The sequence below is a fragment of the Parus major genome, unplaced genomic scaffold (assembly GCF_001522545.3).
Source record: "Parus major isolate Abel unplaced genomic scaffold, Parus_major1.1 Scaffold910, whole genome shotgun sequence".
NCBI lineage: Eukaryota > Metazoa > Chordata > Aves > Passeriformes > Paridae > Parus > Parus major.
Genome location: NW_015379785.1, coordinates 1 through 994, shown reverse-complemented (window position 1 = coordinate 994; position 994 = coordinate 1). Strand labels below are relative to the sequence as shown.

The following is a 994-nucleotide window of genomic DNA, read 5'->3' as shown; positions in this document are numbered from 1 at the left end:
CCGATTTGGCAGCCGATGTCGCAGATCCCGGGATGGGGATCCAGGATGGGGATCTGGGATGGGGATCCGGGATGGGGATCTGGGATGGGGATCTGGGATGGGGATTTGGGATGGGGATCCGGGATCTGGGATATGGATCCAGGATAGGGATCCAGGATGGGGATCTGGGACAGGGATCTGGTGGGAGGGGAACAGGGATGGGGATCCGGGAGGGGAATCCGGTGGGATGGGGATCCAGAACAGGGATCCAGGATGTGGATCCAGGATTTGGGATTCAGGACCTGGGATTCGGGATGTGGATCCGGTAAGATGAGGATGGGGATCAGGGATCAGGGATCCGGGGGGATTCGGGATTCGGGATGCGGACCTGTATCAGTGTTGGTCAACGTCGCGGATCCCAGGATGGGGATCGGGATATGGATCTGGGATCTGGATCTGGTGGGATGGGGATCTGGGATCGGGATCTGGGATTGGGATCCGGGATCAGGATCCGGGACCTGGATCCAGGATGTGGATCCAGGACAGGGATCAGGGATCAGGAATCCCAGATTCGGGATCTGGTGGGATTTGGGATCCGGGATTCAGGATGTGGATCCGGTAAGGTGGGGATGGGGATCCGGGATCAGGGATCCAGGATGTGGATCCGGGATTTGGGATTCAGGATCCGAAATTCAGGATGTGGATCTGGTAAGATGGGGATGGGGATCAGGGATCCAGGAACCGGTGGGATCCAGGATTCGGGATCAGGGATCCGGTGGGATTCGGGATGTGGATCCGGTAAGACGGGGATGGGGATCAGGGATCCGGGATCCGGTGGGATCCAGGATTCGGGATCAGGGATCTGTTGGGATTTGGGATTTGGGATTTGTCGGACCCGTATCGGTGGCGGCCGACGTCGCGGATCAGCCGCTCGGACAGGTAGGCTCCGATGCGATCGAGTTTCTCCGGAGCCGAGAGCGCGTAGAACGTCAGCTTCTCCATGTTGCTCTTCACC

The 994-nt window shown here is 59.2% G+C and overlaps 1 protein-coding gene across 1 annotated transcript in view; it reads right to left on the bottom strand.

The window, feature by feature from the left end:
- LOC107199519 (protein EFR3 homolog B-like) overlaps positions 1-988 on the bottom strand; it is a gene marked incomplete at its 3' end in the record, with an annotated part of 5,168 nt that extends 4,180 nt beyond the window's left edge. The window contains exon 1 of the mRNA XM_015616834.2: positions 875-988. Within this exon, the coding sequence (XP_015472320.2) occupies positions 875-981 (107 nt within the window). The remainder of the gene's footprint in view (positions 1-874) is intronic.
- Between the last annotated feature and the right edge of the window lie 6 nt (positions 989-994).